Source organism: Dasypus novemcinctus, chromosome 2, assembly GCF_030445035.2.
Source record: "Dasypus novemcinctus isolate mDasNov1 chromosome 2, mDasNov1.1.hap2, whole genome shotgun sequence".
Lineage (NCBI taxonomy): Eukaryota > Metazoa > Chordata > Mammalia > Cingulata > Dasypodidae > Dasypus > Dasypus novemcinctus.
This window is the reverse complement of record NC_080674.1, coordinates 14,980,197-14,993,915: the sequence shown is the minus strand read 5'-3', so window position 1 is coordinate 14,993,915 and position 13,719 is coordinate 14,980,197. Positions and strand designations below refer to the sequence as shown.

Below are 13,719 nucleotides of genomic sequence, written 5' to 3'. Positions count from 1 at the left end.
TGTCTAAAACTTCAGCTCCGCCTGAAGCACTTTATATACATATAACAGATCTACGTTTTACTCGCCCCGCCCCATGGCTTCGCTTGCTGTCTGCTCTGTGTCCATCCACTGTGCGTTCTTCTGTGTGTCTGTACTTATTTCTATTCATTCTCCCCTCGCAGCTTGCTTGCTGTCTGCCTCCGGGTCCATTTGCTGCGTGCTAGCCTGTGTTTCTACTTGTCTCCCTTTTTGCTGCGTCACGCCTTGCTGAGTCGGCTCTCCCCGGTGCTTGCAGGCCGGGCGGCGCTCCGCGGCCTGCGGGCGAGCCTGCCTTCACAAGGAAGTCCCGGGACGCGGACCCAGGGCCTCCCACATGGTAGACGGGAGCCCAGCTGATGAGCCACAGCCGCTTCCCTCCACCTGAAGCATTTTTTAAAAAATTTTTATTTCTCTCCCCTTCCCTGCCACCCCGCCCCCCCAGCTGTCTGCTCTCTGTGTCCATTCGCTGTGTGTTCTTCTATGTTCGCTTGTGTTCTTGTCAGCGGCACCCAGAATTTGTGACTCTTTTTGTTGCGCCATTTTGCTGCATCACCTCTCTGTGTGTGCGGCGCCACTCCTGGGCAGGCTGCACTTTCTTCGCGCTGGGCGCCTCTCCTTACAGGTGTACTCCTTGTGCGTGGGGCTCCCTTATGCAGGGGACACCCCGTGTGGCATGGCCCTCCTTGCACACATCAGCACTGCGCATGGGCCAGCTCATCACATGGGTCAGGAGGCCCTGGTTTGAACCGTGGACCTCCTATGTGGTAGGCGGATGCCCTATCCGTTGGGCCAAATCCGCTTCCCTAAAGCATTTTTACCTACTCCTAAGACTCACTGTCTTCAGTTTAAGTAGTAAAGGCTTCAATATACAAGCACCATCCAATTTCTGGGTTAATTATTGAACCCAGCCAGTCCTTTCTTCCTATCTCTCCTTTCTGTCATTCAATTAACTATTTACAAGCATTTACTGAACACTTAACTATACTAGGCCTTATTCTAGGTGCTCAAGATAGAGAAGTGAGCAAAAGAATAAAACAAAGACCCTGTGCTCATGCAGTTTACATTGTACAGGTGCTCACACTAGTTTTAGTTTAAGTTCAGCCAGCAAGTAGTTGAGTGGTAACTCTCTCAGTCTCAGTCTACAGTTCATCTTCACTGCTGAATGACAGTTCAGCTGGGTTTAGAATTCCAGCTTCAGAGTTCCTTTCCTTTGGGATACTGTTCCAAGGTCTTCTGAAATCTCTGAGTAATGATGAGAAATCTGCTGACATTATAATGGTCATTTTCACGGGTGTTTTTTTGTCATTTTTCTCTTGCTATTTTTAAGACTTGCCTTTGATATTCTTCAATTTTACCATAATATTTCTGGGTTTGGATTTATCCTACTTGGACAACTTCATCTGGAGAACATTCATATGATATAACAGAAGATTCTTTTAATTTCTTTTATTTTTGCCCTTTTTTGGGGGTGGGAAATTCCCCCATGCCAAAACCCTTGGCAGCAGGCCAGCTTTTTATGACTTTTAGCCCTTTTTCACAGAAGTAGCAGTTCTTCGAGGCTCCAGGATCCATACTTTGCTTTTAATTTCTGGAAATGTATGAACGTTTTTTGTTGTTACATTTTATCCAGCATCTCTATGTGTATATAGTAAGAAGAGTTCTCACCTTTATCAGCTCAATCTGCTACACTACAGTGGTACCTCAGTACTTGTCACTGATTGCATCCAGGAGGTACAAGAAGTACCAAAAATGATGAGTAGCAAAGTTTTCCCAAAAGGAATAATGTAAATAATTGAATGCATTCCCAAAACAAAGTCAATGCATATTTTTAAGCCAGTATTAAAAAGATAGGGAAGCAGATTTGGCTCAACTAATAAAGCATCTGTCTACCACGGCCTCCTGACCCATGTGGTGAGCTGGCCCACGCACAGTGCTACCATATGCAAAGAGTTCCATGCCACACAGGGGTGCCCCCCACACAAGGAGTGTGCCCCATAAGGAGAGCCGCCCCGTGTGAAAAAAAGCACAGCCCATCCAGGAGTGGCGCCGCACACACAGAGAGCTGATGCAGCAAGGTGACGCAACAAAAAAAGAGATGCCGTCGGATAATGCAAGTGGATGCAGAACAACACACAGCAAATGGACAGAGAGAGCAGGCAATGGGGGGAAGGGGAGAGAAATAAATATTTTTTTTAAAAAAAGATATGATTGTATGTCATTACTCTACATGAGAAATAAACCTAAGAACTAATAAATACTTAGATTAAATAAAAGCTTCACTTTACCTGTACTGAGAAGAGTCCATGGCCTAATGGGATGGTGGGAGGAGAGTGGGAGGAGGAGAGGTACAAGGAGTGCTGCTTGGAGGGAGCATACCCTCCAATAGAACACCGGGCACTTGCTCTTCCAGTCTTTCTCTTTTCTGCCTTTTTTCAACTTGCACCGCAGGCTCTAACACACTCTGTCACCTTCACTAAAAACTTATCCAATTAGGACTGCTTCTGTCTTCTTTTCAGAATTCCTTGAAAATGTGAAATTGTTTGGTCATTCAATAAGTTCACATTTCTGCTTGTCAGAGCTTTGTCCGGATGGGACTTCTCCCCAAGGTTTGAACTTCTGCCCACTTGGCACAGATTTGTTTTATCAAGGAACTGGAGACCTCCTCCTTTATCTCTTCCTCACCTGAAGGAATCTCTTCACCACCTTGTTGCTGCTCCTTCTGTAGTTCCTGCGGCTCCTCAGTGCTGGGCTCTTCATGATGTTCCTCCACTAACTCCTCAGCAGCAGCAGCACTGACCTCCAGACCCCTGGGTTGGCCCAAAGACACAATATCCTGCACAGCTGCACCCTCTGTTCCTGCAGGCTTGGGTCAGCCTCAAACCCTTCCAAGTCTGTCTGAGTCCCGGCTTCTGGCCGCAGAGTCTTCCATGACGAATTCACTGTCCTGTAAGAGACTTCGTCCCAGGCCTTATCAATAAGGTGAAGGCAGTGCAGGGTGTTGAAACACTCCTTCCAGAATTCTGTGAGGGCCACCTGGGTGTCAGAGGTGACCTCAGCACACCTCTGGGAAAGCGCCTTGGTGTATAGCTTCTGAAGTGTGGTATGACCTGCTGGTCCATGGGCTAGGTGAGAGGAGTAGCGTTGGGGGCAGGAACCTTACAGTGATGGAGCTGCACTCCTCCAGTAAGTCTCCCTCCAAGCCAGGGGGTGGGCAGGTGCACTGTCCAGAAGTAGGAGAGCTTCAGAGGCAAGTCTTTCTCCATCAATTTTTTCATGGAAGGACCAAACACTTCATTTATCCACTTGGTGAAAAACTGCCTTGTGACCCAGGCTTTGCTGTTTGCCCTCCACATCACATGGAGTCAGCTTTTTATGACACTTATGCTTCTTGGAAACTCGTGGGCTTTCACTGTGATAGACGAGTAGAGGCTTGGGTTTTAAGTCCCCACTAGCATTCCCACACAACGATAGGGTGAGCCTGTCCTTCATTGCTTTGTGTCCTTGCAATGCCTTCTCCTCTTTTGTGATGTAGGTCCTACTTGGCATTTTTTTCCAAAAAACTCCAGGCTCATCAGTTAAAAACTTGGTGGTGAATAAAACCCTCAGCCTCTACGTAGTCTTGAAATTCACCGACGAACTCATCAGCGGCCTTTTTACTAGCCCGGACTGCCTCGCCATGCCTCACGACACTATGAATGCTTGTCCTCTTTTTAAAATTATCAGACCAGCTGTGGCTGGCCTTAAAAATGTCAACACGCTCATCATTTGGTTCTGGTTTGTTTTTCAAAAGGCATGCAACACTTTCGCTTTTTCATGTCTTGGCTTCCGATATACTGTCGCCTGCTAACTGCTTCTCCTTTACCCAAATTAATAACAGCTTTTCAACTTCCTCAAGTGTTTGGGAACGCTGCTTTGTTATGTTTTAACTCCTTTTGCAGCATCAGCCTTTTTTATCGCGTCTTTATTCTTAATGGTGGAAGAGGCCACTGTTCTAGGCATACCGTATTCCCCAGCAAGATCAGTAATGGGACCACTGCTCTCATATTTACCTATTATTTCTATTTTTTGCTCAATGGGGATGCGAAGTAATTTTCTTTTCTACTCAACGCTATCACTGCTCATTTTTTTAGGACCCATGATGAGAAAAAAACGCAAAAATATATACAATGACCACATAAGCTAAGTAAAGACTACAACAGAATGACTAACACATGACCCTTTGTTTTACCTGGAAAGGGTAGCAGGTCACAAGGCAACCGCCACCGACAAGTTCTAGCTTGTGTGTCGAGTACCAACTTCGACATGTTTCAAAGCAGTCGAGAACCAGGGTATATAGTTTTCCATGTCCTGTTTTGTGAGGTTCTAATTCAAGTTGTCTGGTTCAGTTAGTTTAGCTGCCTAAAGCAAAATGCCAAGAAGGAAGAGGCTGAAGGTTTGAATCCTTGCCAAATCTTTCATTTTACAAGTATGTAGGCCACCCCTATACATAGGCCCCAAAGGATTCTGTAGGACAACAGTGTTGGCATCTAGAAAGGCGAAAGCCCTCAGATTCTTAAATTAAACAGATGAGGCCTACATCCTACAACAGTGTTAGGTAAGAAAGTCACATGTATTCCTTCATATCTCTCTTCCAGAAGGACAAATTGATGAGGGCTAGGGTCCCAAGAAAGAGGCCTCAGTACCTGCTCTTTGCTGCCTCTTCCTTCTTCTCAATGTATTTTGAAGGCTTCAAGTTTTCTACCCTGTGAAGTAGGGCACACCTCACCACCAGCTTTGGTCTGAGGCTTCAGTACATATTAAGAGAAAGGAAAAAGGGAGTCCCACGTGGTCCTGATACTTTGGGTCAAGGATCTAAGCCCAGTCAACAGTAAGGTGGTATTTCTCTCCCATCTGTCACTGTTCCAAGGTACATATCACGTGTAAGGACCAAGAAGAAATGGGTGCAGGATCTCCATACACATTGGTGATGTTTGGACAGCACAGAAGGCACATCTGACGGTCCATTCTCATGGCAGATATGAGTACCTAATGGACAGTTTTCCCGCCGATAGCAGGAAAATCCTTGAAGGATGGTGCTGTGCTAATTTGTACCACGGTACTTTCTGGCGAATGACAGCCTCAAGGGGGCTGTGGTTGAAAGCAGGGTATAGTACTAAGTTGTTTTGTTTTTCACCAAAATGTTATCAAATAGCAGTCCAAACCCACCTCAGGCATGGAATCATCAGCATGCACTCTAGGGGTGGATTTGTGGCCAAAGGATACCTCTTGGGTACAGAGGCCATGTCTTATCTCTTACAATTTAGCTCAATGCTGTACATTCACAAGTGGCCAATAACACATCAGTTTATTTATTACAGTATGAAATGAGACTATCCTTATATAAGCTTGGCAAGTGGCATTTTAGATTTTAACTTTCTTCCACAAACAGAAGATTTTCAATTAAAGATGATACAGGCCTGCAAAGCCAATCCAATGGTATTCCTATGCCCCCATATTATTCCTTCACTGCACAACTCCTTAACTCCAGTTTATCATAGATTTCGCCCATGTGGACATTGGCTCACAACCTTCCTCTCCCCCATACTTCCTGCTTTGCAGGCTTGAGGGGGGCTAGGATTGGTAGGATGGGTCAGATGGTCCAAGGAATTGGGGGGAGGGTTGGGGAGGAGCAGGTAAACATGGGAGATTGTCGGGTATGTGGATGAAACTATAATGTTGAGAAAACTCTTTAGAAAATATAATAAGGAAGGGTTACTGGTTTAAGGTGTTTGACGAGGTGGTGGGGGGGGCATCTGGTACAGGGTGCACCTGGGGCAGATTTCTAGGGAGTGTGTGAGTGCTCCTCTTGTAGTAGTGTGTTATATCAGTGGGTGGAGACCCGTACAATGAACAGGAAGTTGTTCTAGCCCCCTCCTAAGGAGGCTGATACTCTCAGAGGGGAGGGTGTCTCTCCAGAGCATGGGTGGCTCCCTACGGACCGGACTAGTGTGTTAAGCCCTTAGCATTGTTGCAAGTATCTATGAAGCCTGTCCTTCATACAGTGAAGCTTGGTTGTCACTGTGGGCCCCGAGGGGAGGGGGAGAGAGGAATAGAATAGATGGAAGAGGGGGTAACTGCTAGGCAATGGAAGTGTTCTGCATGATCCCGCAATGATAGATACAGGGCACGTTAAATTTCACCAAAAATTTATAAAAGTGTACAGTCTAAATGTGAACCATAATGTGAACCATAATGGAACCATGGTAAACGTTTTCTACCCTGTGAAGTAGGGCAGACCTCACCACCAGCTTGGGTCCCGAGGAAAGGGGGAGAGAGGAATAGAATAGATGGAAGAGGTGGTAACTCTTTTATATATATATATATATATATATATATATATATATATATAAAATATATGATATAGTAACTGAGGTAAGAATTCAATTTTCCTTAGAGAAGACATTTGGGTGCTTTCGATCATTTGACTTCCAATTCCATTTTAGTTTACCAGGTATAGATCTTCAAGAAACCTTTTCTGTCCAAGTAATAAAAATGAAGTAACCAAAACAGAATACACTGTGTACTATACAACTGCTTTTGTTTCTCTCTTCTCATGACTATGAACTGGAGATCACATGCAGAATTTTGCCTACATGTTTCCTGTGCACCGAAGCCCTCTAGTTGTGTTGAAGAAAGATGTTCTCTTTTGCTATCTTTTATAATGCTCTCTTACTTGGTGCCTAACATACTATGTTTAATTTGTGATGCTTCAGGTATTGATGACATTAGCTTCTAATATGATTTTAACTGCAATACTTTTAGTCATCCTTTCTACTAATTTCTGGACTAAGGGATCGTTTTTGGATATTCTGGGTGTTTTTCTCTGGAAATAAAATTGAGAATTCGGCCAATTAAGGTAAAGCAATGACAGAAACAATTCAGAGATAACAACCAGCAAACTTCTTTTTAAAACAACTTCTGCCTACCTCCTAATGGTTTCCCTATATGTTTTGTTTAACTTATTTATCTCTTTCCCTCCTCCTTTCAAAAAACAAAACAAAAAGCACATTTACCAAGCAACAATAAATCAGGGAAGGAAAGGGGCTCTGGGCTGCACGTGGTGCAATCTCACCCCCCCTTCCCCTCAGCCCTAGGAGCCCCTGCTGTGCCTATTTTGGAAGAAGAAAGCCACCTGTAGAGAAGTCACCAGTACTCCACAAATCCCCTCACCACTGAATCGCTCTGCCCCCTACTTCCCATTCACTAGGAATAAACACACAGTGGAACTGGACAAGGGATGAGAACCACATCCAGAATGGTGGGCCCATCACTACAGAAATGCAACAGGAACATTCTCCAACTATGAACTGAAATGTCACCAACCAGTCAAAAGATACGGGGACAAGAAATATGGCAAAATCACCCAAGACATTTTTCTGTTTCAGGAACATCACATTTTACAAAAGTGAAAAAAAAAAACAAAACACCTCAAAAGTCTGATTAAATCACCTTTCTTCCTAGGCAATGACAAACTTACCCTGAAGCCTGAGCATTCTCTCACCTGAATTACTTTTAAATATAGCTAGCCAAGGCTCCATCTCAGACACAGTTAAAACTGCAATCCCAAACCAACCACACAGGTACTTACGGGAGAAAATAGCGAAAGCCGCTGCTTTACCTGGGCTACTTCTTCAAAGTCTTCATGACGTTTCTGCAAAGCTCTGGCCCGATGGAGAGATTTCCCCACACCTGTGTGCTTGCTCAGAAATGCTTCCCCATGGTTCTCAATCCAATCCAACACCTACAATGAAATAAAAGTGTATATGCCATAAAAACAATGTTCTGCTGCTACACACTGAGTTTTCGGAACCCTATGAGAAACAAGAAGCAAAAAAACAAAACAAAAAACCCAAAACTGAAAGAAGCAATTGGACCCTAATCTAACACATTTGTTAATGACATCTTATGTCATCTTTTCCACCACGATCTTAATAGGCTCTTATTCTAAAATTGTAAATGTTGATTTACCATTGTTACATACAATAATGATTAAATTAAATCTCACCTTATTTTACACATAACTGAGCTGACAAAACTAACAGGCTTTTGTATAAGATAGTAATAACAAAACCATAGAGGATGGGAATATATTAAGGCTCAAGAGTCACAACTTGGGCAATTCAAATTTAACTAAGAGGTTTACTTTTTTCTATCTCATCTTTAGAAGACGTAAACATTTAAGTAAAACCTAAGAAAACAAAACACTTATATGCCTCATTCCTGGTCTTTAAGGAAACTGTATTCTGTAAACTAAGAGGCTGGGAAATTTAAAATCCATGAATGGGGAAGCGAACTTTGCCCAATGGATAGGGCGTCCATCTACCACATAGCAGGTCCGCAGTTCAAACCCCGGGGCCTCCTTGACCCGTGTTGAGCTGGCCCGTGTGGAGCTGGCCCATGTGCGGTGCTGATGTGTGCCAAGGAGTGCTGCGCCACGCAGGGGTGTCCCCCACGTAGGGGAGCCCCATGTGCAAGGAGTGTGCCCCGTAAGGAGAGCTGCCCAGCACGAAAGAAAGTGCAGCCTGCCCAGGAATGGTGCCGCACACATGGAGAGCTGCCACAACAAGATGACACAACAAAAAGAAACACAGACTCCTGGTGCTGCTGAGAAAGATAGAAGCAGTCACAGAAGAACATTCAGCGAATAGACACAGACAGCAGACAACTGGGCGGGGAGGGAATAAATCTTTAAAAATAAATAAATAAATAAAATTCATGAATGGAACTGCTTCAAATTATCGCTAGTTAAGTCCATGTCACTAAAGATAGACTAAAGACAAAGGAAAGCAACCCCAATGTTTTCAAGTTCATCCTAGGGACTGAGTAGTTCCCTGGCTCTCGTACCCAAGAAATCACAAAACACTGACAATATCTAACAACAGTTTCACTGTATCTTACTGGCTTGTCTCTTGGGGATGGAGAGGAGAAAGACTGGCAAAATCCAAGTCCATGAGGTCTTTAGCTAAAAACGAAGAGTTCTTGTTTTAAAGCATTATGTCATGTGTTAATGTATTTAATGTATTGTTAATGTACTTTGTTTAGCAAGTCTGGTGTGTATACAACACAGTGTGTAACTCAGCATTAGATCAAAGTGTGAAAATCAGGAGCCTGCCCTGCCGGGACAGTGGTCTCAAGAGAACCATGAGGCACACCGGCCACAGCACGAGGCAAATGGCCTTCATCTGTGCTTCCCGGCCACAGAGATCTCCTTGCCCTTTGTTAACTGCAGGACAGAGAGATGGGCTTGCAGCCAGAGCTACCTGGTAAGTGCCAGAGCCCCCTGTTCAGGGACAACTTGACCTGTTCTCTATCCATCCTCCCGACCCCAGTGTCCTTCCAGAAGCCAAGGGGCTGATATAAGGGTCATATCTGCACAGGGGTTAGCAAAGTAAGTTTTCATGGAAATAAAATGGCCCGTGAACTTCAGTAAAAAATCTCTGGTGATCCTCTGGAAAGAGCCCCGTAGCATTAGCAGATGCTGAGGGCACAAGTGTGGGTACTTCTGGGAGGGTGGTGTGGGGGTGGAGGGCAACTCTGCAGCAGGCACTCAGGCCAGAGCTCCACACTGGCCTGATTACTGTAGTTCATTTTGGAACAATGTTTGTCAGCGACACCACCATTCTGCTGCTCACCTGGGGTTGCCCCAGCTGAGTACTTTTCTACTGAATGCATGTGTCCTGTCTGCCCACTCCAACTAATCCGTCGCCTGGTCCCCTTGCTTTGCCTCCACTCCCCATTCCCTTCCAGTCCTCCTGCACACAGAGGATGGAGCTGTGTGGTCTTATGCACGATGCTTACCCTTTCTGGGCTTCCATGTCCTTGTAGGCTCGATGGTGACAGTGAAGGGTCTACAATAAGCTCTTGGTATCAGTGTGCCAAATACACAGCACTTGTGCTGTCCCCGCCCCTAAGCCATAAGCCCCAGCAGGCTGCCATCGGATTTTTAGCTCCTGGATGGGAGAGGCCACCTCTTCCATTTCTTTTGAGCTAGTGTACTGAAGACATGACTTTTTCTTCCTGGCATGAGAGAGACCTTCAGTGCTACAGCCAGTGGGTAGTGCCACGTGTGCCACCTGACTGAAAGGCAGACAGAAAGCCAACAGTCTCTTGGTATGTATCATAAAGCACGGGCCTTGTTCCACTCCTCAAGAAATGTCTAAACAACGTCAAGACCTCTCAACTCCAAGAGTGGATACATCTAACGGAATGTGTCTGGGCATAAGGCCAATACCATGCAGAAGGCAAGTATCAAGTATTTTAAGCCTGAAAGGAATGTTGAGAGGTGTAAGTGACCCTATGGCAGTTCATCTGCCTGCAAGACCTGCCTGGAGGGCTAGGGAGAGGCTTTTTCTCTTTATTTTTACTTTATAGTGGATTCTGTATATTCTTCAACTGTAAACAAAAGCAAACCATTTGTAAGCAGCTACTCTGATGGTTTCTGGTAACTCTGATAGGAACTTGAAACAAGGACACTATCACAAAAAGTCAAAGATGAATACTGCTTGGTAGAATGGGCTGGAAGAAATAAAGTATTTTGAAAATAAAAATTTGTTTTTTAAGCATAAGGAGGAAGTCGGAAATGAAAGGGATTATGAGCCAATTGCTCCGGCTTGTAACAGGGCATTTTTCTTATTATCAGTGGTTCACTCAGAAAGCAATGTAATACTAGGTGAATTTCTCTTTTAAACATACATGAAAGTAACTCAAAAGAGAAGATAAAAAAAAAAAAGGACATATTGTACGGTCACACTAGTATGAATTAATGTGATGCATAAACTCATAAACTATCGCATAGAGATACTAGGAGATAGAATGTGGGCTGAAAAGGGGGAGCTGATGCTGAATGTACGTAATAAAGGGGGTTGTAAACGTGAGGCAATGGTTAGATCTGATGGTAACACATTATAGTGAGGAAAAGACTGCTGATTTTAAAAGGTGAATTTGTGGAAAGCAGTAGCCTAGGAAGGTTAATGTCAATTGAAAGAAAGCTAGAGGATAATCTAGGGACTGTACAACAGTGATTTTGGTGGTAGATGATGATTGTGGTTAATTTATACTGTTTAAGAATTTTCCTGTATTCCACGGTGCTAAGAATATGCACATATATGGAAAAAATACAACTAATGTAAGATATAGACTATAGTTAACAGTAATATTGTAATATTTTTACAGCAATGGCAAAAAAGGTATTATATCAGTGCTAAGGGTCAAAATTGGGAGCTATCAGAAGTAGAGGATTTTTCCTTCGGGAGCAATATAGAGTTCCGAAATGGACTGAGCTGATGACAGCACAACTCTGTGAAGAAACTGAGAGCCTCTGAGCGTACACTTTGGATGGACTGAGTAAGGCAGGGGACCCTATAACACAGTGAACCTGGGGGTGAATGATGGGCTGTGGTTAACAGCACAAATACAAGAATGCTCTCTCATGAACTGTAACAAATACATAATACTAATACATGGTGCTAATTATAGGACAGATTGTGGGGAAAATGTACCAAATATAAGCTATGTTCTATAGATAGCAGTATTATGACAATGATCTTACATCATTTGTAATATGTCACAACAATGTAAGGTGATAGTGATGGGGTCATTGTATGGTATGTGAGATTGTTTTCTCAACTTAGAATCTGTCAAATTAAAAAAAAGAGAGAGAAAAGGTACAAACCCCAATAACTGTGCTAAAATGATAGCAGACAGTGAGGAAAGCTAGGTAATATTTAAAAAAGAAAAAGTCTCCATGAGGTTGTTCCTTCTCTGACAAGTATGAGAACACTTATTTCCCAGGTGCCAGGGGACCCTGAATCAATATCCTTGTCCCAGGAACATTTTAAAGATAGGCGTGTGAAGTCTTTCAATTTAAAACATAACAATATTTGCAAATCAGAGGCTTTCTCCTGCCCCTAGCCTACATTCTGCATAAAACCAAAACTGACCTAGTTTCATTTGTTTCAGTTACTTTCTTAAGTGCTGTTAGTTTTGATTTAAAACACAGATGATACCAATCTAGAAATGGATATATTAGGTTCCTGGATTTGCTTTTAAATTAGTGCTCCTAAAAGAAGAAGCATTTAGACCAGAGCTCTCTTTCCTTCCTCTCTTCCTCCCTCCCTCCTTTCTATATCTATCTATCTATCTACTTATCTGTCTATCTATCTAATCACTGGTATTTTAGTGATATAACAAAGGAAGAGTGACCAATTCCAAATAAGCAGCACCATTTCAAACAAATGCTGGTGGCCAAAAAGGGCTTTCACTTAGATGATGTTCATTACCATTATTTTTTTATTATATTGTTTTTCCCTATGACATTTACTTTTTTTTTTTTTTCAGGTGGGACTGGAGATTGAACCCAGGACCTTGTACATGGGAAGCAGCACTCAATCCACTGAGCTATATTCACTCCTGTTCATTATTATTAAAGGCTGGAGTTCAGCATCACTGAGAGGATATTCAATATTACATGTTATTCATGAAATTTACCTAAGAATTTATAATCACAAATGAAGAACCCTTTGTCTTTAAATTACTGGAATCCACATCTGCATCCCATTTTAGGATGATACTTTTTTCCTGAATGCTCAGGGCATATTTTATTCCTGAAACAAACAGTCATGTTCTTCTACGTCCCGTAGAAGACCAAGCTCAGCAAGACACCCCAAAACAGAGCATTCACTTCCAAACTGCCTAATCAACTGCAAGCAATGCTGACACAGCTGAGAAGAGCTGGCCTGAAGCTGCCGGTGGACGGGCTGTCACGGCAGAGGCGCTCCTTCTCCGTCGCTGTCCCTGTTTCCATTTCTCCATTTGTGAAGTGTCTAAACTCCAAAACGTAAAACAAACACACCAAAAATTCCTTAAGTAGCTATTTTCCCTCACAATGATGGGAAACTGGCTTCACTGGAAACCCCTGGCCTCCTCAAGGCACCGTTTAAATATTCATTCTTAAGTAACATGTTAATAATTTTACTTTCTCATTTGCTCAGAAATGAAGCATCCTCCTTGGATCAGGAGGGTGAAATAATAAAAAAAAGAACTTCGGCTGCCTGGAGCTCCAGCCACGCCACTGGACTTTCCAAGGCTTGGTTTTATTACTGAGAAAATGAGGGGCTGGGGCTCACAGGAATATAAGGGCCTCAGGCTCTAGACTCTACTGTGCATCTGGCATCACTTTTAAAGATAAGAAAGAGACACAAAAGTCACCACCCCCGTGTGGGCTCTGGGGGCTGAAGGGAGAAGGGGGACTTTCCGCCCATGCCCAGCCCCGACGACGGTAATCCTCTCCCTCCATACATTTCGTTTTTTTCCTCTCCACTGCAGCAGAGGACTCTGTTATAGCATTCGTTGAATTTCGTAATTAGAATCCAGCTTGATCTTTAAAAAATAAGATTACTCTCAATACAGAAAGAGCTTTAAAAAAAATCGTTTCTAGAACATTCCAAAGGATTTGAAGCTTAATACTTAACTGGGAAAAAGTAGTTATTTAAAAAAACCTACCACAGGCAAGTTACACATAGCAAGATAACGAATAAAAATCCCCTGCATTGCAAATACTGTGGTTAATGAGATTACACTGACAGTCAAGTCTCAATCATTCCTACAAAAGGTATTTTGGGAGATGGTTCTAAGGTCAGCAGTCTGCCTCTATCTGCTCTCAGC

At 43.4% G+C, this 13,719-nt stretch overlaps 1 protein-coding gene across 3 annotated transcripts in view; it reads right to left on the bottom strand.

Moving 5' to 3' along the window:
- TRIO (trio Rho guanine nucleotide exchange factor) overlaps window positions 1–13,719 on the bottom strand; it is a 380,125-nt gene that overhangs the window by 183,756 nt on the left and 182,650 nt on the right. For all 3 annotated transcript variants that reach the window (XR_011645465.1, XM_058306993.1, XM_058307004.1), the window contains exon 10: window positions 7,676–7,798. Coding sequence is in view for 2 of the 3 variants with exons in the window: in XM_058306993.1 (XP_058162976.1) it covers window positions 7,676–7,798 (123 nt within the window). In the remaining variant the exon portion in view is untranslated. The remainder of the gene's footprint in view (window positions 1–7,675; window positions 7,799–13,719) is intronic.